General features: G+C 40.8%; 1 protein-coding gene across 1 annotated transcript in view; it reads right to left on the reverse strand.

Moving 5' to 3' along the window:
* Positions 1 to 5,962: 5,962 nt before the first annotated feature.
* Positions 5,963 to 22,115, reverse strand: part of KAT2B (lysine acetyltransferase 2B) — a 113,402-nt gene continuing 97,249 nt past the window's right edge. Inside the window, exons 12-18 of the mRNA XM_036760194.1 lie at positions 20,506 to 20,616; positions 18,633 to 18,776; positions 15,421 to 15,535; positions 13,953 to 13,989; positions 13,614 to 13,677; positions 13,430 to 13,514; positions 5,963 to 8,086 (exon numbers count right to left, since the gene is read on the reverse strand). Coding sequence (XP_036616089.1) covers positions 7,893 to 8,086; positions 13,430 to 13,514; positions 13,614 to 13,677; positions 13,953 to 13,989; positions 15,421 to 15,535; positions 18,633 to 18,776; positions 20,506 to 20,616 — 750 coding nt within the window. The 3' untranslated portion in view covers positions 5,963 to 7,892. The remainder of the gene's footprint in view (positions 8,087 to 13,429; positions 13,515 to 13,613; positions 13,678 to 13,952; positions 13,990 to 15,420; positions 15,536 to 18,632; positions 18,777 to 20,505; positions 20,617 to 22,115) is intronic.

Raw genomic sequence — 22,115 nt, forward strand, 5'->3', positions numbered from 1 at the left:
CACCACATCCTGAACCATGACTGAGCCAAAGTCTGACTTTGTCTCACCACTGGACTTTCATAACTCTGGAAGAGAGTGAGCCCGACTTCATGCATTTCATAAGTCCAATTTATGCTCAAAAGACATCACCCTTTTATCATTTTTATCTACCTCAAAGTCCTGTGGTGACTGGCAGGTATGGATACACTGGGAGCTCTATTCACAGCCCTGCACACAGGCAGACCAGGACATTGGATCATCTCAGTGGACCGAAGCAGCAGTGGGATTGGGCAACCCTTGGGTATCTAAACAGCCTCTTTGAAGGACCTCACTGCTTACCTCCTGGTGTGAGGAAGGGGCTAGAAAAGGTGCCCTAAAAATTGTCTGCTTCACCCAATCCTGGCCTGCCTGCTGTGGCAGGCAAGGATCCTGTCCTGAGATTGAAATTTTAAAATGTACTAAAACTTTTGCAAAGATGCTTCCACTCACCATCAGTACATGGAATGTGCGCACGCTTATGGACAACACAAAATCCAATAGACCTGAAAGACAGACGAGTGTTGCAAGAGAACTCAGCAACTATTGCATCCAAACAGCCCTGAGTGAAACAAGGCTGGTAAATGGAGGTCAGCTTACCGAAGTTGCTGCTGGATACATGTTTTTCTGGAGTGGCTGCAGTGAAGGGGAGTGCTGGGAAGCTGGCATCATTTTTGCAATAAAAACTAATGTAGTCTACAAGCTTGTGTGCCTACCAAAAGGAGTGAATGACAGGCTCATGATGACGCAATTGCAACTTTCAGGAAGGCATCATGCTATCATCATCAGGGCATACCCTCCCACCATGACAAACCCTGATGAGGTCAGAGCAAAATTTTATGAAGAGACCCTGATCGTCAGTATGCCAAAGAAGTACAAGTTTGTAATTCTGGGTGACTTCGATGCAAGAGTAGGCAGAAACAACCAGACAGGGCAAGGAGTACTTAGGAGGAATGGTGCTGGAAATACCAACAGCAGTAGTCACAACTGAAGGCTTGTGTGTCCTGTGACCTCATCACTAACACTGTCTTCCATTTACCTAAATGCAGTAAAACCTCAAGGATGCACCCTCATAGCAAACATTGGCATTTAATAGACTATGTAAGGAGAAGAAACAGGATGTGAGAGTGACAAAGGTAATGTGTGGCACAGAGTGCTGGACTGACCAGAGACTTACCCTCTCTGAACGAAGACAACCACCAGATTAAAACATTTCTCTGAATATGAACAGTCAGTTTCTAACTTTGAGGGAGAACTGAGCCAACACATGGTTGGCAATAGTGGAGCAGAAAAGGAGTGGGCAGCTTTCGAAGATCTGGTGAACAGCACTGCATTTACTCACCTGGGCCAGAACAATAGCTGACATCAAGATTGGTTTGACAAAAATGATTGGGAAATTCAGAAGCTGGTAAATGAAAAATGAGAGCTACACAGCAATGCTGGACACCAACAAGCATTAGTGTCAGCTACTGAACTGATGGTAAATTATTTCACTTGAAAAGGCTACAAACCAAGACTAAAGTGGAGGGAGAGTTAGTGCATGACCTTTTATTCTTAGATGATTGTGCACTCAGTGAAGCCTCCGAGGCTGAGATGCAACAGAATATGGATCAGTTCTCTGTGCTAATTTTGGCCTAACACCAGGAAAACAAGTTCACCAGCTGGTACCACACCCATGTTGGAACCATTGGTGACAGCAAATGGAGAAATTTTGAATGTTATGGATAAGTTCACTTACCCTGGCAGTATATTTCCCAAAGATGCACACCTAGAATGATGAGGTTGATGCATGTGCAAAGCTAGCTCAGTGTTTGGAAGGATCCAAGGGAAAGTGTGAAAGAAGATACAGACTGCCTACCAAACTGAAGGTCTATGGAGCCATTGTACTGACCTCATTGTTGTATGTCTGTGAAACCTGGACAGTGTACCAACACCATGCCAGGAAGCCCAATCACTTCTATTTGAATTGCCCTAGGAAGATTCTGAAGATAACCTGGCAAAATACCAGACACTGAGGTCCTTTCTTAAACTAAACTGCCAAGCATTCAAACTGCTGCAGAGAGCACAACTCTAATGGGCTAGCCACATTGTTCAAATAGCAAACATACATATGCGTAAATGACTTTTACAGAGAACTCACAAAAAGCAAGTGCTCACACAAAGGTCAGAAGAAGCAATACAAGGACACTCTCAAGACCTCTCTGAAGAACTGTGAAATCATTTGCATGACATGGAAGACACTGGCCAAGGACCACCCAGCATGGCATGCCCGCATCAAAGAAAGCACTGTGCTCTATGAGCAAAACAGAATTGCAGTAGCTTAAAAGAAATGTGAGATGTGCAGATTTAGAAACCTCCACTCAAATGTCCATGTGAATTATTTGTATCTGACCTGTGGTAGTCTTCTGAGTTTGCATTGGTCCAATCAGCCAGTCAGGCACACTGTACCTTGACTCCAACATAGTGATGTCATTTTGGGCCTCTACAAGAATGAAGGACAACAATCAACCAACCCTTCAATGGTGTAGCTCACAACCCATCTATGCTTTTCCATCCTGTTATATGCTTGTCCATGTTCTTCCTACCCCACAGCGGATCTTCCCAACACACCAGGGGACTTCCCCTTCAACTTCTGGTGTACGGATGCCACTCCCAACATTTAGGGCTAGCTGTTATACATTGTTCTCATTAAATGACTTTTGCCTTTTCTGATCATATATACATGTACACGTATGTGTGTGTGTGTGTGTGTGTGTGTGCGCGCTAACCCCATACCTTACATTACTACTTGCTCAAAAATTGTTGGAAATTTTCTACAGCCTCCACTGCACATCTCTCTGGTTCACTCACCGAAGCTTCAATTCCTCAAAGATTGTGGTGTTCCAAGATTCAAAACCATATAGCCAAGGTATAGTGGAGCCAGCTATTCCTGGCTCTAATCGTGAAATTGTCAGTCAGGGTTTGATTTATGTTGGTCGAAGTGATAACATGTAGTGTCCTTTTTCCCCTAGAAAGCCAGCTGTTAAATATTATTTATTATGCTTATAGCATAACTAGATGAACATTTGTTCTAAAAAATTAGCTTTTATAACAAGGATTGGCTTGGGCTTATTAAAAAGCTTCACAGTGGGTCAGAGCCAATCTAGCTCAGATTGATCTGGCCCTCTTTTCTTACAGGCATTACAAGGGGTGGGATCTCTTGGGGCAGGCCTATTTTGCTAACTGTTAATAAACCTTGTCTTTTCCCTTGGGGGAAAAAAAAAAGCTTCACAGTTTTTCAAATGCAATCCAATATCCTTTTATGTAATCAGTTCTTATCCCAACTCATCCTTTTTCAGTTCATGTCTGAGATACCCTGATTAAATGAACTACATTTTCTGGGTGACAGGTATTTTTCATCCATTTAGTTTTTTTCTGTATGAAATTCAGTGTTTTCAGTCATCATGGATCTCACTGAGGCGGGAATTTTGAAGAGTTTGACAGCATGCAGTCATTCATTATGGATGTAGCACGCATATCCCCTCCCACACATTACAATTCAATGCCACTGCCCTACTTGTACCACTTTCCTCCAGGCCTTTTCAATGGCTGGCCCCCAAGACTGAAATGCTCTACCTCCTCACCTTTACCTCTTGGCTTCCCTTTCTTCAAAACTCAATTCAAATCCCATTCACAAGAGGACTTGCCCAGTCCTCTCCCACCTCTCCTCCATCTCCCCCCCCCCCCCCCGCCCCCGCTTCGCCCCTTCTCCTAGTGTCTTCCCTCTGGGATTATCTTGAACAGTAGTGGTGTCAAAGTCAAATAGAAAAAAAGAGGCCACTAATCTTTGCATGAGGATCCCTGTGGTCTATTGATTTAGCTTTAAAACGTAATTATCTGCTTAATCGTTATTACTTGTTAAATATTTCTGTGTTATGTTTTAATCTGGTTCGGGTGTTGTGGGCCACATGGGGCTGGCCAACTGCATGTTTGATGTCTTATTGTAGAGCACTGCTTAGTACAGTGCCAGGCACAAACAAGGTAAGTGCCTAGGAAGTGCTTGTTGATGGGAACATAACTGATTTGAATTACAGAAAAACACTTCAGAAGGACTTAAAATTTTTATGTTCTCCATGTTTTATGTGGTTTTCATGTTTCTTCTTCCAGCTTTCCATTTTATTCTAAGCTTTTCCTCTAAGCAAAGTATCTCTAGAATTTGTTTTCTTGGATCCATAAATAAGCTTAATATCACAACATTTTAAATTCAAATCCTGTCAGACTTGAAATCTATTAATTAAAAATATTCTTCTGAGCCTAGGTCCTGCAACACAGCTATTTTTCAATCTTCCTTTTATTGGGCAATTTTAAGCCCACACCATTTTGTTGAAATAAAATTCCCATAGTCTAAATACAGTTATGAAACTCTCCACTCTTGATGTTTCTCTCCTGTCACAAATATTTTATTTCTTTTCATGGAGATTGCACTGAAAACTTCCAAAACCTTGAAGCAATATGAAGTCTCATGCCAAGGAACTTCCAGCCCACTCACAGCCTTATTAGAACTTTATTATGAATCTTTGTTATTAGCCCAACCCCAGGCTTCCCTCTCCTGTCTTCCACCTTTACTTTTATGTATATAGCTGAGCTCACTATGCATTAAATAAATCCAAAACCTTTGTAAATGCCTTTTCTGGGGGCTGTCATGACTCCAACAAGTTTTCTCTCTATTGCCTATCCCTATCATGGTCACTTTCCTATACGAAAAGTTTCAGTGGCTCCCTTTTACCTGGAGGACAAATCTAGAGGCTCCTTTCCCTGGCCCTTAAAGCCCTTCCAAATGATATTTCCACACTGATTTCACGTCAGTCCCAAATTGCTAAATTCTAAGTACTAAGTTGCTGATGAACTGGCCTAGTTGCTGTTGTCTATCTGACATTCCATGTCATGCCTTTAGTCATAGGAACCTAAGTGTAAAAACTGGGAAGGCCTTAGAGGCCAAATCCAAACCTCTCATTTTACAGATGAGTAAAATGGCTCAGAGAATTTAAAGAGATCTGCCCAGGGTCACACAGCCATTGTCTTCCAGGCACCACTCTCCTTACTTCGCTTCTGTCTCTTAGAATCCCTCAAAGGGGTCAACCAGGTGCTACTTCCCACGTGAAGCTTTTCCCGATTTTCTCGGTTATTACTGCTCCTCTCCCTTGCTTCCGTAAGTGTATTTCGTCTATATAGTTTACATATATCAATGCATATTCTGGTTTCCTCACGGCAGTTGTTCATTCTATAAATTTGTGTTGCATGCCTTTGGTGTCCATTTTCTGCCTTGGCTTCCCTCAACCACTCTTTGTCTTTCTCTGTCTCACTCCCCTTGGTGGCTGTTGTCTTGCCCATCTGTCTCCATTCCTGTTAGCGATGAGCACACCTTTTGGGTGGCTGGTGATCTCCATCTCCCTTGCTTGCTTTTAATTGTGCATCACTCAGTGTGTTGGCATATGCACTCTTGACCCAACCCTTACAGGTCATATTTAAAAGGACTGCCCTTTGCAAGACTCCATCACCTTTCTATCTCTGTTGGCACCCAGTAGGCACTTAATAAATATTTTTGATTATGACAGTGAACTAGCAGCTGAAGAAGCAATGGAATTCCACCAGTTTCTCTAACTTAACTCACTGCAGTGCTATACAGATAATGTCTTTGATGGGCTAAGCACTCATTCCATGTTAGGTTCAAACAGTCAACAGTTCACTTAGTACTTCCCATGTGTGTGTTAAGAGCCAGGGATAGAAAGAAAGCTGTAAGCAGTCACTGCCCTCAAGGACCTTACAAGCTAATGGGGAAATCACGAAAAAAGATACTCAGTAGTAGAGACTAAAAGCCTGTGATGGATAATTCATCCTTTCCCATTTGTAGCATTAAAGGAAATCCCCTAGAATAAAAACACAACATACCAGAGGATTTGGAACTTTTTAAAATATAATTTAAAACTATTTTGTACCAGTACAATATATTAATTTTTACAAATGTAAAATTTTATCAGCTGTTAAAGCATTTGCAAAAACCACACATCCTACTTCAGCTTTTATTGCACAATATCTATATGAAAATATTAATTTTTAAATTAGAAAACATAAATTATGCTTTCAATATAGAAGAGACGATCTGATTTTTTTCTTTAAAGACAATACTATATAAGAAAATCTACCCAGAAAATAACCAACTTTCACAGGTTACCAAGCTCAACAGATGTTACAGAATGCCCAGTTTACAAAATGTTTAAAACCAGTACCAGGGAATCTTCATACAATTGCATCTCTGTACTCCATTATAAATCAGGTTGGTTTATTTAAAAAAAAAAAAGTTGAGGCATTTTTTAGTGTGAGCAAGTATTCCAAGTAGCTCTTTTCCCATGACTAATTATCATAGTTCCAATGTGATATCAGTTGGCCCAATGAAATTCTGCAACCTATCCATGCCCTCATTTTCTGTCACATACTCAACTTCTGGCAACTTCACAGCCAGTGACAACCACTGTTATCGCCATAATCATGAGGTTTTTCTACCCAATACAAACAAAGGCTAAGATTCAGTTTTTTACAAAATCAAGTTTATATATTTGCATCACAAAAAAAAAGTAGTGTCAAGAACATTGTTTGGTCTTCCTTGATATTTCGTAGGAGATGGTTTTCCCAGAGCTGGACTGGTAAATGTACCACTGTTCCCCGTAGTGTAATCCGTAAACATATCCCAATGTTGAGCTGAAATGTAACGACAAAGTAACGAGATTGTAGAATGGAGTTGGAATGGGACAGGCTTCTGGGTGTGATACCACCATAGTAGTTAAAATACTGACTGTAAAGCTTGGTAGAAAATAGATTTTTCATAGACAAATACAGAACCTGGAGGACTTGTTTGGTGGGATCTTGCAATAAACTGATGTCCCTGAACATACCATGGGGATAATTATTTTTTAAATCCTTCATGAATTTCGTAGGACAAGAATATGACTATTTAAACAAAAAAGAAGAAATAGGCCTCAATAAAGCATGTGAGTGAATGTGAGCCCCTACTCTTGATGACACAAGTAGTTCTTGGGACCACTTTGGGAACTTATGTCCTGCATAAGCAAAATGAGACTAGGATATGACACATCTATCTAGAGAAAAGAAATATGAAAATAGTGGTCATAAAGTCCCAAGTTATTATAGGTACGTAGTATTATTTTAAAAAATCCAAATCTTTAGAAAAAGTCTTAGCAGTACAGAATGTCCAAAGAGACTCAGCCACCTCCCTTCAAATTTGCATACTCCAGAACTGCTCACAGCACCTCACCTAGATGAGTGTTTTTAAAAATATATATATTTAGAAAAGGTCTACAAATGAGACCTCAAACGTAATCTATTTCACCTTTTTTTAAAAAAAGGGTTTTTTTTTTTAATTACTCTTCCCTTCCTTAATGTTCTCCTGAACAAAATAAAAATAAACTCTGTCACTCCATTAGAAAACAAACTAAAGACATTCACGGTCTGGAAATTTTTCCAAAGCCCCCAAAACTTGGTACTATGTGCAATCTCCTCCCATGTAGGCCTGGAGGAAATCCCTGATTACCTATCACTGAACATACTGCTAAATTACACACCGTAGAAAATGTACATTAATAGTAAAGAGTAAAATCTATATCATAAAATAAAAATGTTCTGTAACTTCCATTTAAATACACATCTGAAAAGCTATAAGAGGAGTTTGTTTTTGTTGTTTTGTTTTGTTTTTTTTTGAAAAGTGCTAGTTAAAACATGTGTAAGTATCTTCAATACATTGTCCCGGTTCTTTAAAACTGAACTCCATTCATCAGGCCTGGTGACAGATTAATTGCTACAAGGGAGAAGGAAAAAAAAAGTTTTCACTTGTCAATTAATCCAGCTTCCTTAATTTTGGTGAAGAAGAACTTCTCCAAGATATTGGCACATTTGTAGTATTCACTCTCAGGGGGGTTGTACTCTTTGCAGTTGGTAAACACCCGCTGTAAGTCTGCCATGAATAATTTCTTAGATACGTAGTACCTATTCTTGAGCCGTTCACTCATGGTTTTCAGATCTGTATAAGAAAGAAAATATCGACAGTCTTTGATTCCTTTTGGTATTAGCTGATAAACAGGATCAACAAAGAGATTCTATTTCATTAACTAGGTTATGGGTTCCAGCACAGGAGTACTCAAAGAATCTATGGCTTTTTTTTTTTTACCCATCTGGGGACTCTGAGCATGGGCACCCCCTCCACTGATTCAGATGGCAACCCATCTATGACTTAGTAGATATGTAAAAGTCCTAGGGAGTTGGCCTGGGATACTGCCAAGATCAATGACCTGACCAGGGTCATACCACTACAGTGTCAAAGATGGGACTTTTCCAGACAACAGGTGCAGAACTCTGTCCTTTTAAAATGCATTCATTTCAGCCACACACCCTACGTAGCTTCAATCAGAAGATTCTCACTCCGAGGTCTAGTGTTGTGAAGGATGAAGATGCAGATGAGAGGAATCTGACTCACAGAATGTTACAACAGGAAATACCCTCTGATAATCAACTACTCCCAAGTGAAGGTTTTACACATGAAGAAAGAGAAATGCTTAGAATGATGAACTGCCCAATCCTGCAAAGACCACGCCTCCACAAGGACTTAGCAAAGAGACCATTTGAGTAGAATCAACTCATCACTTTAGTCAAAAACTGCCAGTGTGACTTATTCTGTGCTTTTCACTGGATTCTTTTGATGCTGCACAGATCTGGCTAAATCATGCAGTTGCATATATGCTGGTGATCTATGTGTTACTGAACCCTAAAATTCCTTTAATATCACATTTATCAATGAAGAAATATATAGTGTCCCATGTAGCTTTAAGACTTATTTTGAAATTAGGAAAAATGAAGACATCTGAATCCAATCAGTGCTCATCAAATATGCATCCATCCATACAAAGCTTTGTGTGACTATTAGAAAAAGAACAAACTTTCCTTTGAAACTGTCTTAAGTTACAAATGGAAACCACATCTTATAGAAAGAGCAAGAATGCAGGGCCACTTCCATAATTTTCCCTCAAAAGATCTACAAATTCCACATGAGGTCGTGCATGCTGCCTTTAACTTGTTGTGAATATAAACCTGGAAACAGCTTTCAAGATCATAAATGTAATTATTTCATATGGGTGCGTGGGGAGCTTGCTAAACACATTCACCTGCCAATACCAAGACCATATGCTTTCAAATTTTGACAATTAATTATTAGATGTTTACTACATGCCAGGCACTGTGATAAGGACTGGAGAGACAAAGAAAGCAACAATAAAACCCAAAACAATCCCTGGAATCAAGGAGCTCACCTACTAATGGAGGAGACAACATGAATCTAACTAGCCATACAAGATATATACATGATGGGAGATCACCTAAAGAGAAAGGACCCAGAAAGGTATCCTGGAAAAAGTGGGCTTTAAGCTGAAAGTAGAAGAAAACCATGGAAAAATAGACACAGTGAGGCAGGTTTTCAATTTTAAAAAATCTTCATATGTATCCCTAAAATGGTGAAGGGACTGAACATACTACAGGGAAAGAGAACTGACCTTAGGGTCAGGAGAGCCCTGGCTCTGTCATTTCTCTCTGCCACTTACCAGCTTGTATGACCATAGAGGCAAATCAAAGTCTGCTGAGCCTTAGTTTACACACCTGTTTAACAGGGATAACAATACCTATGTGTAGCACCCTCACAGGATTACTGTGAGGAGGAAATGAGTTCATACTGCACATATAAAATGCAATGTCACTGTCAACTGTTTGCATCAGACATCCAAAAATCTACAAGAAATAAAAAAGGAGAAAATGAGAATGGTAGCTGTCACCTCCCTTGAGATAAGGACAGATTTCTCAACTTGTGGTTCCATCCACCTTAGGAAATCCTAGTGTGGAAACTTTCTCCCGACTCAGAATGGCAACCAGTCTGTGAATTAAGGTCTCAGACTCCTAAGTTCACAGACACAGAGCTGGAAAGTATTCCAGAGATCATTCATCCCAGAGGTGTGATCAGATTTTCAGTGGGTCCACAAACCTGGACCAAAAAAAAAAAAAAATCAGACCTTTATTTTCACTAACTGTTAAGTGAAATTTATCATTTCCTTCTTTTATGAAGGTAGTACAAACCACTTGTGTGAGAAAGAGTGCCTAAGTTTCACCATACTGACCAAGGTGTCAATAGGAACAAGAGATTGTTAGCTGGAAATGAGGAGGGTTGTTGGTGAGCCTGGGGTGCTTAACAGATACTTGTTCCCTCCCCCTTCCCACTGGTGATTTACTATGCAAAGGGGAGTTGGCAGAAAGAGACCAATATGGACAAAATCCAACTGGGCCTTTGGTGCTCCACAAAAATGTTTGGATTCATTGCTTACTGACTCCCTCCCTACCACATTGCCTTCCTGTCCCTATGAGCCCCGCATGACTGACTGGTTCACTGGACTATTCACAGGATTATGGAACTTGAAGGGTCCACTGGGATTGTCTTGGCCAGTGATATCAAACTCAACATACCCAGGTCCCTGTGGGCTTTTTGTTGACTTAGAAAAACCAAAAAGTAACATTATGTTGTATTTTATTTTTATTTTGTTAAATAAACTAAAGTAACAAATAAATTTATCTTGTAATTTCCCAATTACATTTTAATCCAATTTGAGTAACCACTTGTAGGCCTCAAAATTGACACTTCTGGTCTAGGACCCCCAAACTCACTTTAAAGATGAGGAAGCTGAGGCTTGCCTTCAAGGTTATACTGTCCTAATAAGGAGAGATGATGGGCTTAGAACACAAGGTCCAACTGAGCATCCCTTCCACCATACTGAGGCTCCAAACTCTTTTCTACTGAAGCCCTCAGATGCACCTCAGCACTTCCACACTCCTTCAATAAACGACCCTTTTTTCCTATTTACTGAAAAATTAAGTCATTTGACTTAACCTATTAGCTATCCTCCTCCCCACCTTAAAATTTTCTGTGTGTTTTCTTTCTTAAAGGCTTCTTTCCTTGAGGGAATAACGGAATCTTCCTTTCCAACCCTTAATTCTTGAGCCATGTATCATCCATCATTCTTTCACTTCAATATTTCCCTCTTCCAGTTTTTCTACAATACTCTCAGGTCTCCCCAACCTCAAAACACACACACACACACACACACACTCTTCTTCCCCTGACTCCACAACTTTCACTTCCATTTTGGTGCCTGCTTCCTCTACTGCTTCACCATCTACCACTCTTCAGACCCCTGAAATCCGGCTTCCATCCCTAGCACCCTCTGAAGCTACTCACTCCAGGCTCACCAAGGATTCTCCTCATTTCTAGAGATCTAATAATCTCTGGTCCCTGTGGATCCTTTGTTAACTTTTCGGGCAGCACAGGATTTGCCGAGCACCTCCTCTCCCACTGACTCTGAGACACGACTGCTCTCTAGACAGCCCCCCAGGAACTGGAGTGTTGTTCTCACTCCGTTCTCATTGATTTCAATTTCCTCCTCATCTCTCATCTTGTCTCGAGCGCAGCTGGTCTCAAAGCAGTCTCAGAAAGCCTGCAAGGTTCTAAAGATACTAAATGTTTTCATTTCTAATATAATAAATATCAAAGAAATGATCTACATAACCAAAATCTCTTTGGGATCCTCTGTCCTATTTAAGAGAGTAAAAGGTCCTGAAACCAAAAAGGCCGAGAACCACTGCTGGTCATTTATGAAGTGCTAAGTGCTAGGGAGACAAAGACAAAAGTGAACCAAGCCCTGCCCTCAATAAGCTTACACTCCAACAGGGGAGCCAATATATAGGGTATTCCAAAAGTCTCAGTGCAGTTTTAAGCTTCAGTAGCTTGATAATAAGCTTGAATACAAAACACAGTGTGTATATTTGTGTCGATGCATGTGGATGTGTGTACACACACGTATGTGCACACACACAAAGCAGATACAGGGTAAGTCTGGAGAGGAAGGCGATAGGAAACCTGAAAGTAGCTCCTGCATAAAGTGGTGACCAAGCTGAGTTTGGGAGTCTTGAACAAAACCAGGGGCTCCAGGAGGTTGAGGTGAGGACACATCCATTCCCAGAGTTATATCATCACCTTTATTCAGGAGTCACAAATTGGTATCTTTAGCCCTGACCTCTCTCATGACCACCAGACCGGCATTTCTACCCAACTGTTAGATACCTCCACCTGGATGTCCACCTGACTCAACACATCTGATAAAAAGGTCATCATCTCCCCATCCCCATTTGTAATTATAACAACGATAGCTAACATTGACACAGTGGTCACTATATGCCAGGCACGGTGCTAAGTGCTTCACAATTACCACTTTATATGATCCTCACAACCCTAAGAGGCAGGTACTATTATCCCCATTTTACAGACAAGGAAACCGAAGCAAAAGAGGTTAAGTGACTTGCTCAGGGCCACACAGCTAATAAGTGTCTGAGGTTGGAACTGAACTCAGGTCTTCCTGACTCCAGGCCCAATGGTATCCATAGCACACTTAGTTATCTCTCTCTACTAATTATGATCCTTCTCTTCCTTCAGGGCCTGACTCGTATTATTTCCACCGTATCAAATTCCCTAATCCTCCCAGGCAGAAGTGACACCTGAGCCTTCCTTTAGTCATTCCTATGATCCTAATTACTTCCTAACTTTTTAAAATATCTGTTTGTCTACATGACTCACTCCCCCGTTGGACTCTAAGACGCTTCAGGATAAGGGCTCAGCCACAGAATTCCCAGATCCTCCTGATTACAAGGGACCTGGGAAGCTCAGACAGCTTAAGCTAGAAGGACCCTCAGAGGAAACCCTTTCTTGTGATGACAGAATGGAGCGGGTGAGAGGGGCTACTTAATCCGACCTCTTCCTTTTACAAAGAAGGAAACTGTAGTCCAGGGAGGCTCAAAAGACATCAGCAGGACAAGCAATAACAGCTTATAATAAATAAAATAAAGGCACTGGAAGAAGGTTATACCCGAAGAGTTTATGTGAGCACAGTGCAGGCAGGTAGCTAACAAGGCAGGCCTTTCTCCATGGCTATGATTCTGTGGGCTCTGGAAGACAGCTGTAGAATGCTTCAACGGAACAGAGAAACACTGAAGAAAGGCCACAGATGTCCTTCTCCCTTTTTCCTCTTCTTCCTTGACAATACTGTCACGTCAATGTTCCATGTCACTGTCATCCCCAAGGTTTACATGTCATCCCACTACAAGGAAAGACATACATACACACACACACACACACACACACACACACACACACACAACAAAGAGGCACTCCTCCCCACTGAGAATCTCACACAATACACCTCGATGTCCATTCATCCTCAACATCTCCAATTAGACAGAGAGCTTTAACTCTAAACTTAGAAAATGTTAATGGCATTACCCATAGGGAACCTTATAACTTCATAATATCCGGGAGCTTCTGTTCTCTTCACGGGTTCCATGAAGGGCCAAGCGCTTTGATGGCTCTTTGGTAAAGAAAAAAGTAATGTATCTAATATGGAAATTCCACACGAGAAAATCATTTCAAAATCTTTCCATCAAGTCAAGGGAAAGCGACAACTCACCTTCACCTGCTGCAAGATGTTTTTTAATGTGCTGTAAAGCTGATCAGGATCTTTGGGCTCTTTGCTTGAAAGAAAAGAGCAACAAACAACAGAAAAGCAAGGATAAGTATTAACCCACAATCCACTTCATCTTCTACAGTGTGGGATCCTATAAAAAGGGTGCAGTTTATTTCATGAAAACTACACCCCAGGGAAACGTTGGATTGGAGAATATGGTCTTTTTGCTCTTTTCTCTAAGTTGAAAAGAGAAAGTAGGGACAGATGTTGAGATGGGGGAGGGGTAGGAAGAGGGGGGAAATCATCTTCATGGACATCACTTTCTGATCAAATTAGACTTACCCTCTTTCTTTTCCACCTGGTTTCCAGCCTGTCTCTCCTATACATTAATAGAATTAAACACATCATGAGAATTGCTTTTTTGATCCAAAGGGTAACAAAGTTAGCATCTTCTTAGAAACTGTCTTAGTGCAGAGTTAATCATAATAATAAAGATAAATAAATCACAATATTGCTACAAAGAGGGCACTTTAAGTCTATTCCCAATGAGAGACTGAAATACACTCTCTGGGGGATAGAGGAAGGGATTTAGGTAATGTAAAATCAATACACATTTATTAAAAAAAAAAGACAGTGACTTCCTAACACTTACTAAGATGGTGAACCAAAGTCATAAGGCTTCAGTCCATATTCCCTTTCCATCATTGCCTTCAACCTTTGTAAGGTAAATGTTGTACTTTTATTTCCATTTCCTCTTGCTTGAGTAAAACTAGAAGCCAGTGTACATGGCAGGAAGCTGCCACTAGCCAGTGATGGCACCTTCCAAACCACTGAGCATGAGGAGACTAAGTTGTTGAATATCAAGCAAGATTCTCCTCTGCTTTGCCAAAACCAGACAATCATGTACTGTCCAAACCTAGAGTGCTGGATGGAAGGGTGATGCCATTTCAAACGCCACCAGAGCTGAACCGTCATTATTAATTTTTATCCTTGTCATGGACCCTACCGCCTTTGGCAATTTTGTGAAATCTGTGGACTCCTCAGAATGTTTGTAAATACGTATAATAAAAGAAACACAGGATGACTAAGGAAACCAATTATACTGAAATCGTTATCAAAATATTTTCTTAAAGGACCCAAATCAAGAACCCCCCACATTATAATATTATCTGCTAAGGCTCAGACACTCGAGTATAAAGTAGGTCTCTTTTGCCTCTGTCCAACAAAGGGCTTGTTTGGATTTTTTTCCTCCTCCACTCCCGCTCCCCCTTGGTCGGGTTAATATTTGAAATAAATACTAGGAAAACTCACATTAAGATGTCTCCTTCCCAAGAACACACTGGTGGCTACAAACCCTTATACAAATTCTATGTGAGAACAGTGATCTTGAAAGTAACTTAATTTGCCTAAGTGAGTAAAACCCTCCTTTACCCAGACACACAGCTCTTAAGCAGACCTCAATCACTGCCTTGGATGAGCTGCCACTTCTGGAACGCAGCAAAGAGAAATCCCACGTGATACCCTGTTTACTCAAAGGAGCGGGGTGTGCGAGGAGGTGAACTGTTTTTTGTTTTTCTTAAGAGACTAAAAATAATCTAAGGCAGAGGAGGAACCTTAATGGAACTCCTCCAAACCCAGGAGAGGTTGGCTCTTTGCTAGCCTCAGATTCAAGGACGAGATCCTGGTATTGGAGCCCACCAAGGACTTTATTTGAACAAGAATGTGACTGTCTCATTCACTCAGTTTAACTGTTGCAGGGGGTTACTGCCATAACCAAACAACTTGCTTTGGAAGAAAACACTATACATACTAATGCCAGGGATGCTTTCTATTGGAATCTGGCGTACTCCATCTTTAAAACACGAAAGTCCAGGATAGACTTTTCGAATCTGGGCTTGCTTCCTTTCTATAAGCTTCTTAATTATCTGCAACCAGAGGAAGAAAACCATAATTTAGAAGGAGAAAGTTCACAGGAGAGCTGAAGTCAGTAACATTCAATATTCTGTTTCCCAACTACTCCCCACACATAAAAAGAGAGAGTGCACATTTTGAAGGGGGAGGAAAAAAAAAACGGATACACCTTTCAGTAGGCAATAAATGAAAATATTCCATTATTAAGCCTAAGCCCATTCTGCTCCACACACACCATTGTCTCCAAATGACTTATCTCCACCGAGCAGAAAAGCTAATATTGAGAGGATGTGCAGCCCCGGGCTTGCTGTCATGTTTAACATATTTAGCATAAGTCATCTACTGTGGCTGGGTTTCTCCGAGGAGGCTGGATGAAACCAACAATCAATTACCCTTGGAACACCAGAGTTAGTCTCACCTAGCCAGAACCCCTTCACATCCCCCTCAATATGAATTGTGCCATTTGGACCGATGAAGCAGATGAACGGTCTTCAGAAGTTGATAAACCCTGTAACAGGTAGGCCTCAAGTTTTGCTTAAATCTCAGCCAAAGCCCCCGTCTGAACAGTTTGAAGACAGAGAACTCCCCTAAATGATCTCCGTAATCCTAACCAGTAAGAGGTGGGGAGACTTTGGGGGAGAGAGGGGCACGCCAAGGATCCTAATGTGCTGAGGTGATTTGTTTTAGTATCTTTTAGCTCTTCCTAAAGAAAGCAGCTTATACTGAAACTGTTTAGCCTGTGAGATACCCTTCAAGCCCCCAGCTCATTTTCATCTTGGAGTCAAACCATGATTTAATTGAGAGTAGGGGATATAACCCCCAGGCAATCCTTGAAAACCACAAAGAAGAAAAACCAAGTTTCTCTCCAGTGATCTGATTTTTACTTATAACAAGGAATAATTTAGGAGGCAGGAAATATATCTTTAAAGCAATAATATCAGATGAAGAGGTATTTTCAATATTTAAAATGAAAAAATTTCATAAAATTATGATGCCTAGCACAGAAATATTCCTTCTCAAGGAAATACCTCATCACAACAAAATACAACGAATCAAGCTGGCACTTCTCTCCCTCATATTCCCTCCTAAGCCTCCTATACCCGCCCTGTGAGTCACCCACACCAGCCTTGTTTCTGTCCTGCATTCCTTATATCTCCTATCTGTGCCCTGGCACACCCTCCTCACTGCTGCCTCCCAGAGTCCCTTTATTTCTCTGAGATGCAGCTAAGGCACCATCTTGGCACACACCCTTTCACGATCCCCCAGCCTTCTCTCCCAGACTACACCTTGCATTTTTACTTATTAACTTCGTGTTTAGGAAGTATTTATTAAGGTTTATCAATGTCTTCACTAACTTTATATTTATTTTTATACATACATAAATATCTTTTTATATGTACTTGTTTTCTCCATCAGAGTGAAAGACCACTGTGAGCAGGGACTGTCATTCTTTGTAATTGTATCCTCTGTGCCTAACAGAGTAAGTGCTTAATAAATACTCGTTGTTTGGTTAAATCTAGGATTTTAAAAATAATAACACTTGACCTTTTATCTAGCACCTTAAGGTCTGCAAAGCACTTAACCCCATTTGAGCCTCACAACAACCATGTGAAGTAGGGGTATTATCATCAGTCCTATGAAAAAGTACTGTATAGTGGATAGAGCCTTGTCTTGGGAGTCAGCCAGATGGGGGTTCAAATCCTGCTGGCCATGCGACCTTGGGCAAATCCTGGGCTTCAGGTTCCTCACCTGTAAAATGGGGGTGGTAATGCCAACAGTATCCACCTCCCATGGTGGATTTAAGGCTTAAATGGGGTTACATCAATTCCTTGGCAAAGCTTAGTGTGAATGTCAATAATCATTCTTAAAAGATTGATCCTGAGTATAAGGGAGAGACTTGTGAACTAGACATAGAATCTTGGTTATGGGGAGACAGATCTTCAAAGGTGAATGTCATTTAGCTAGGGACCTACATTTTATATTCTTTTGGCTTTAAGGACTCAAACACACATTCATCTAAGATTATTACTTTTAAAAATTGTCTCAAGTCATCACCCTTACATAAGAAAACCAAGTAACAAGGGGAAAACTTCCATTTCTCTGTTGCAGACTCAGGCCTGTGACTGGGCCCATCCAATGGATCCAGCTTCCATCCAGGACTGATCCTGCAAGGGGCCTGCTCCATAGTGATAATGCTTTACTTAGACCTTTCCTCCAAAAAGAAAACAGACTGTTGAAGACAGTCCTGTTTGCCACAAGTCAAGATAGCAACCAAACACGAGGGGCCTCTTCTTTTATGTAAATCACAGTCTGCTGGTTTTTATTAACTAAGATGCCCCTACTCCACCTCAGAATTGTTTTTTTCAGGCTTGTGTCTTTGGCCACATGGGAGCAAAAGTTTTAGAAGGTGCTTTCCCCCTTCATTTCTTATCTGTGGGAATAAACTAAGTACCAGGATAGGATGGGCCTTTTTTTGTTTGTTTTTAAACAATAGAAACCAAGAAACAGGACTGGTTTTTGGACAGATTTATTTGAGCTACTAATGCTAATAGAGAAATGTGAAAATTTACTCTCCATCCTATATCCCCCCTACTAGGGCAATCTTTTTTTTTTTTGGCCCAAGGTCACACAGCTAGTAAATGCGTCAGGTGTCTGAGGCCGCATTTGAACTCAGGTCCTCCTGACTTCAGGGCCGGTGCTCCACTCACTGCGCCACCTAGCTGCCCTGCTACTAGGGCAATCTTAATACTCTGTGGCTTAAAATGTGTTGCCTGCTCCCCTCTGTCTAAGGAATTCAATCCAAACTTCCTAGCTTGGCATTCAAGCCCTTCCGCAATTTGGCCCCAACGTTCTCTCCCAACATAGTTATTATCTCCCACCATTACCCAACACAAACTCTCCAGGATCTCCAAGCCTTTGTTCATACTATGTCCGTTACGAGAAATTCCCTTCTCTACATCTCAATCACGCTTCCCCAGCCTCTCTGGCAATTCCCTTCTGGATTTCACCAGTCCCTCATTATTTTGTTTTCCCTTGTAAGTCTGAAGATTGCTCTATGGGGCTTTCTGTCTTCACTCGTCTTACTAATCCATATTATTTAAAGGTTCTTACCTCTTTCTGTTTTTTGATGATGACAGAAAATTCTGTGTATGGGATCCTTGGGTTTAATTCACAGCCCATCAAGGTGGCTCCTTCATAGTCCTTGATGTAGCCAACATATTTGGTTTTGGGTACTTTGATATCTTTGGAGAAACCCTAGAAACAAAAGAGATTCAAACATGCCTTTCTCATGCTCCCAACATAATGCCTGAAGAAGCATATACTTTCAGGTTTATTATGTTACTCCTAAAAACAAAGAGTTAAACACACATACACACACTATTTTTTAACCCTAGAATGCAATTTAACCCTAGATATAGCTAGAGACATAAATTATTTAATTTCATATTCTATAGCTCCATGAAGATTTTTTTTTTCAAAGTCAGAAACCAGAGTAAGTATGACTTCAGGAAAAAAAAAGGACACCTACTAAATATATCAGGAATATAAGTCATAAATACTGACAGCAATTATCACCTCCTCTCCCACAAAAAAGTCTAATATTTAAAATTGTCTGGCAAATACCACTTTTACCGTAAAAAATGAGGGATAATGTGATTAATAGTGTATTATTAAGGAGTAACATTAATATTATTAAGGAGTAACAAAAAATGACACAATAACTCATAGAGAAAGGAAGGGGCCAGGACAGGAAAGTAAGGAAACGACAGACGGGAAAAGAAAAACCTAGAACTCATGTTGAAGTTATTGAAAGAAAAGACTCATCAGAAAACAGGCCTGAGAATCTGTTTTGTACGATGTCTAAGGTGAAAAAGAGAAACAACAACCATCTTACTGGTCAAATATCTAACAGCAAATTCTTACTGAATGTAGTTGTGATCTGCCCAGAGTACATCCAAGTGTAAATAGCCAGATGGTTAGAACAAGAGCCTACCACTGTATGTGCACAATTACGTAGCCAAATCCCCATGTGGATACATCTCTTGTATTCTTCTGAGGTTGTAGGATCATTGATCAAAGACCTATGGGCTCTCCAAGGCCATCCATCGACTCCTACCCTTTTACCTCTTCCTTTTATAGTCAAGGAAACTGAGGCAGCCATTTCAGCTCATCAAAGAAAATAAACATTGGAACAACTGCCACTGGCTTCCTGTTTTTTGTTTTCTATTAGAATTTAATAAAAATGATTTCCTATCCCCCTTTTTGCATGTCCCTACTGCACCCATTCTCCAAAAAGGAGATCAAAATAAGCCTTTATAGAATATAGCATATAATGTCCCCTCCTTTTCTGATAGAGATGCATTCCCCAGAGTTGACTAAAAATGTTAGGGGTAATCTCATTTTGGACAAAGGCTTCAATTCTAAAAAACAACCCCCCACCTCCACTCTGACCCCATCTCCCCGCCCCGCCCCACACACACACGAAGTGAGGTGGTAGAGAGGGACAACAGACTGGGTTGAGAACTTCTGGTGAAACAGAAATTCAGATTGCAGGTGTTACAGCCCCAGGAGGGCTTCCTAAGCACTTCCCAAACTCCAGGAACAATCCACTCTGCTATTTCCACACCAAGTCCTTCATCAGACCCCAAGCATCTGTCCCATCCATAGGACACTCTTGAGTTCACGGGACTAGAAACTTGATTGCTTTGCTCCTTCTATCTGGTTATTTTCAATATCTAACCTGACCAGGCAGCAATCTTGAACATCACTAGTATGTGACACCATGTAACACAACGTACACTCCAGTCTGAAAACGACTGAATTCACAGCTTCAGGTCCGTGAAAGTGAACTGCTGCCCCACTTCACCAACTCTATAAGAACAAGATGACTCCAAAATGAATGATGCCTGTTAGCATGTTGATGAAATGAATGAGGTGCTAGGGGTTCCACTAGAGATGGCAGGGCAGGTGGGAGAGAACTTACTTGTTTCTTGAAGTATCCAATTGCATATTCATCAGCATACGTAAGAAAGTTCAGGATGCTATGTTTTATATGGTATTCTTTCAGGTGATTCATGAGGTGAGTTCCATAGCCCTGTATGGAAGTTGGTATAAGAGAAATTTATGCATGGGTGGAGAAAATCTTATGAGATGAAAAATGCCAAGAAAAATGCTGGGGACCAGTGAGGGGAGTGGTGGGAAGCTGCACATTTTTGGTTTCATATATTCTATGTCTCAGAGATTTATAATAATCTGGACTTTTCCTGAAGAAGATTGATCATAGAACTCTCTCCAGTGATTCCAGGGATGGGCTGTATCAGCAAAGCCCTCAAAAAACCTCAGGCCAAGTTGCTGGCATGATCTGAGATATACCTGAGGACAAAAATCTAATAGCGGTTTCTACTAAAATCCCAAAGATTTTCTGATGAATAAGTATATAATTCTGAATTCTTTTGGCAGAAAGTTTGGAGTTACATTACCAAAAACAATTCTTTTCTCACAAAAAGGATCGGAGAGTTTTAGATGAAAACACAAAGTGCTCTCCTCATCTACCAAAAGACAGATTCGCTATATATCCAACAAGCAAAGCTTACTAGAGAACAGGAAAGACGTCTCTCTATGTAGAATGATGTTTAACTAGTTAGACCTCCCTGAGTAAGTACAGACTGCAAAACCCCCATTAGCCAAATCACACTGTAAGATATCCTAAGGAATGGAATATTGAAACATATCATTAAAGTGAGAGGAGGAAAAAAGATTTATTTTATTTTAATGATAAAGTGTCTTTCAAGGGAAAGCCCCTAACAATCTCAGGCTCTACCAAAAAGAAGCAAAAAAGGACACCCATGACCAAGAATATTACATGAATAAATGCCCTGAATTTCACTTATGATTCAATTTCTCTGACGAGATGAAAATATAGCCATGAGGAATGAACTCACTTATCCTCATATCATGCTTTGAAGTGGATAAGGAATAGAACCCTTTCTACCCATTTTAAGATGGAGAAACCAAGGAACTGAGGGGACTGAGTGAGAACATGGACCCATAGAACAGGAAACCGTTCAGTAGTCTATCCTCCATGCTGTTCATTTGTTTTTCAGTTGTATCGGACTCTTTGTGACCCCATTTGGGGTTTTCTTCGCAAAGATACTGGAGTGGTTCGTCATTTCTATCTCCAGCTCATTTTACAGATGGGGAAACTGAGGCAAACAGGGTTACGTGAGTTGCCGAAGGTCACACAGGTAACAGGTGTCTGAAGCCACATTTGAACTCAGGAAGATGAGGCTTCCTGACTTCAGGCCTAGTGCTCTAACCACTGCCCACATCCTTTATGCTAGATGGCCTCCAACTTGATCCACATAAGAGAATAAATGAGCCTATTGGTATTGGCTGATATCTAAATAGGGCAATAAATATCATATGCACAACAGTGGGCGAAACTAGCGAAACACTTTTCCTCATGAACCTCTTTCCTAAAGACCTGGTAAATACAGGCAAAGCCTTCTTCCCTTCCTGTTCTGTATCCCAAGGAATCCAAGCAAGCTCAAATTAGGAGCCATTCCGCCCCAGGGCAGGCTGGGAATTCCTCGT

Source organism: Trichosurus vulpecula, chromosome 5 (assembly GCF_011100635.1).
Source record: "Trichosurus vulpecula isolate mTriVul1 chromosome 5, mTriVul1.pri, whole genome shotgun sequence".
Taxonomy (NCBI): domain Eukaryota; kingdom Metazoa; phylum Chordata; class Mammalia; order Diprotodontia; family Phalangeridae; genus Trichosurus; species Trichosurus vulpecula.